Here is a 2,396-nt window from a genome sequence, read left to right as displayed (position 1 = left end):
AGACTATTTTTTAGTTTATTTTTTGTATTAAATTGGAGAAAAATTATATTGTCCGACAAAAATAAATGTGAAGAATTATTTTTTGTATTTTAAAATTTAGATGACTACAATATTCAACTTTGAAAACATAACTCTGATTTGTGTCATTATTCTAAATTCTATACATACAAAGGAAGAAGAATAAATATTTAATTATTCTGTTAATCTTCATAGTATCACCAAATTTTTAATTAGGTTTTTATATATATTTTCTAATTAGATTCCTACACTATTTTTAATTTTGTAATTATGTGTTTGTCAGTATAAAAAATTAGAGTTAACGTAATATTTTTTGCAAATTAAAAATACTCACAATTAAAAATCTAATTAAATTTTTGATCACTTATCTTTTGAGAGAAATATTTTATTAATTTTAATATTTTTAATACAAAAAGATCGAACTACAAAATTAAAAATAATATAAAAATTTAATTAAAAAATATATAAAAATTTAATTACAAATTTAATAAAATTATAAAAATATAATGAATAATTAAAACAAAAACAAATACTAATAAAAAATAACATTAATTGACAGTGAACAGAACAAACGGAATAATGGATATTAATGGATGAGTGGGAGAAATATTAATCCTATAGTAATTTAATATCCACTGTTATGCATTTATGCTATAATAAAAGAAAGTTGTTACATTCATCATGCATATATCATTTCTTTTGTCTTTTCATTTCTGTAACATACAATTATCTCATCTTGAATTAGTTTCGATAATTTTATGTCATCCTGATTATTTTAAAATGAAAATAAAAACAATGACAACAAGCATCGTGAGCTTCTATAAATTACCATATGATTTTGCCATAAAATAATCAAGTACGTTACATTTCCTTAGCTTGATTAGACAAATTAAACGGAGATATATATAGAGAGAATGAAAACATTCTTCTTTTTATTATTGTGTTTAGTGTTATTCATTGCACAACATAGAGTTGAATGTGCACCGTGGCAGAAAGCTCATGCAACTTTCTATGGTGGAGCCGATGCCTCAGGAACAATGGGTACCTAACTTGTATAATCAAGATTATTCATCTTGATATATTTTTTGTTCGGATTCATTAACTTATCATTGTGAGTTCTTGTTGTAGGTGGTGCATGTGGCTATGGGAATCTGTACACAGATGGTTACGGTACGAAGACGACGGCTCTGAGTACCGTTCTGTTTAACGACGGGAAGGCATGCGGCGGTTGCTATCAGATAGTTTGTGATGCAAGCCAAGTGCCGCAATGGTGTCTTAGGGGCACTTTCATCACAGTTACTGCCACAAACTTTTGTCCTCCAAACTATGCACTCCCTAATGACAATGGCGGTTGGTGTAATCCTCCAAGACCACACTTCGACATGTCTCAACCTTCCTTTCTAACTATTGCCAAATACAAGGCCGGCATCGTACCCATACTGTACAGAAAGTATGTCGTTATTCGTATAACATATACGATAATTTAGTCAAATATATTTAAAAAAAAAAATCCAATCCTAACATATATATTTAATTATGCAGAGTTTGGTGTAGAAGGAGTGGAGGGATAAGATTTAGCATCAAAGGAAGGGATTATTTCGAATTAGTGACGATAAGCAATGTAGGTGGAGTTGGGGAGATAGGGCAAATGTGGGTAAAAGGGTCAAAGAAGAATGTGTGGGAAGCAATGAGCAGGAACTGGGGTGTTAACTGGCAAAGTTTAAGCTATCTCAATGGACAGAGCTTGTCCTTCATGGTTCAACTCACCAATGGAAGAACCGTCATTGCTTATAATGTAGCACCCTCCAATTGGAAATTTGGCCAATCTTTCATCTCTAATGTTCAGTTCAACTAATTAATCACTGTGTGTTTGGATTTGGATTGTGGTTTGTAAAACTCAAATTTAAATAAAAATAATTTTATAAAATTGATTTTGGGTAGAAGTAAGTTTGTGTCAACATGATTTATGTTTGGTAACTTTATATTAAAATTGATTTTGATAAAATAAATATTATTTAGATAATATTAGTTAAAATCACTTTTAGATTGATAATTATTTAAAAGGACATGATATTAAATTATAATGTTATTTTTTTATACATATTTAATTTTTTTTATATTTTTACTTATATATTTTTTATATAGTATATTTTTAGTACTTTTAATACTCTTTTTTAGTACGCTGTAATTTTTAACTATTATTATTATTTATGGTTAATTTTTTTGTTTAATTTATTTTACCTAATGGAATCAATAAATTCTATTATAAAAAGATAATAATAAATATAATACACAAAAATCATAACTATAAAAATATATAATTTCAAATAAAAAATTAATAAAAAAATAAATAATAAATAATAAAAAAATCATATAAA

At 26.7% G+C, this 2,396-nt stretch overlaps 1 protein-coding gene across 1 annotated transcript; it reads left to right on the top strand.

Moving 5' to 3' along the window:
- The first annotated feature begins 847 nt into the window (after positions 1–847).
- LOC112758736 (putative expansin-A17) lies at positions 848–1,961 on the top strand. Its single transcript, XM_025807467.3, has 3 exons — positions 848–1,059; positions 1,147–1,468; positions 1,561–1,961. Exons 1-3 carry the CDS (start codon positions 933–935, stop codon positions 1,871–1,873), a joined length of 762 nt encoding a protein of 253 aa, XP_025663252.1. The 5' UTR covers positions 848–932; the 3' UTR covers positions 1,874–1,961.
- Positions 1,962–2,396: the final 435 nt, after the last annotated feature.

Source organism: Arachis hypogaea, chromosome 16, assembly GCF_003086295.3.
Source record: "Arachis hypogaea cultivar Tifrunner chromosome 16, arahy.Tifrunner.gnm2.J5K5, whole genome shotgun sequence".
Taxonomy (NCBI): domain Eukaryota; kingdom Viridiplantae; phylum Streptophyta; class Magnoliopsida; order Fabales; family Fabaceae; genus Arachis; species Arachis hypogaea.
Note: the sequence above shows the minus strand (reverse complement) of the source record. Positions and strands in the feature narration are given on the sequence as shown.

What these genes read in the sequence shown, in the direction of transcription:
- LOC112758736 (XM_025807467.3), top strand. Translation starts at nt 933, where the DNA reads ATGAAAACATTCTTCTTTTTATTATTGTGTTTAGTGTTATTCATTGCA. An exon ending in CGATGCCTCAGGAACAATGG is followed by an intron (nt 1,060 to 1,146) that starts GTACCTAACTTG and finishes TTCTTGTTGTAG; the next exon opens with GTGGTGCATGTGGCTATGGG. An exon ending in GTACCCATACTGTACAGAAA is followed by an intron (nt 1,469 to 1,560) that starts GTATGTCGTTAT and finishes TTAATTATGCAG; the next exon opens with AGTTTGGTGTAGAAGGAGTG.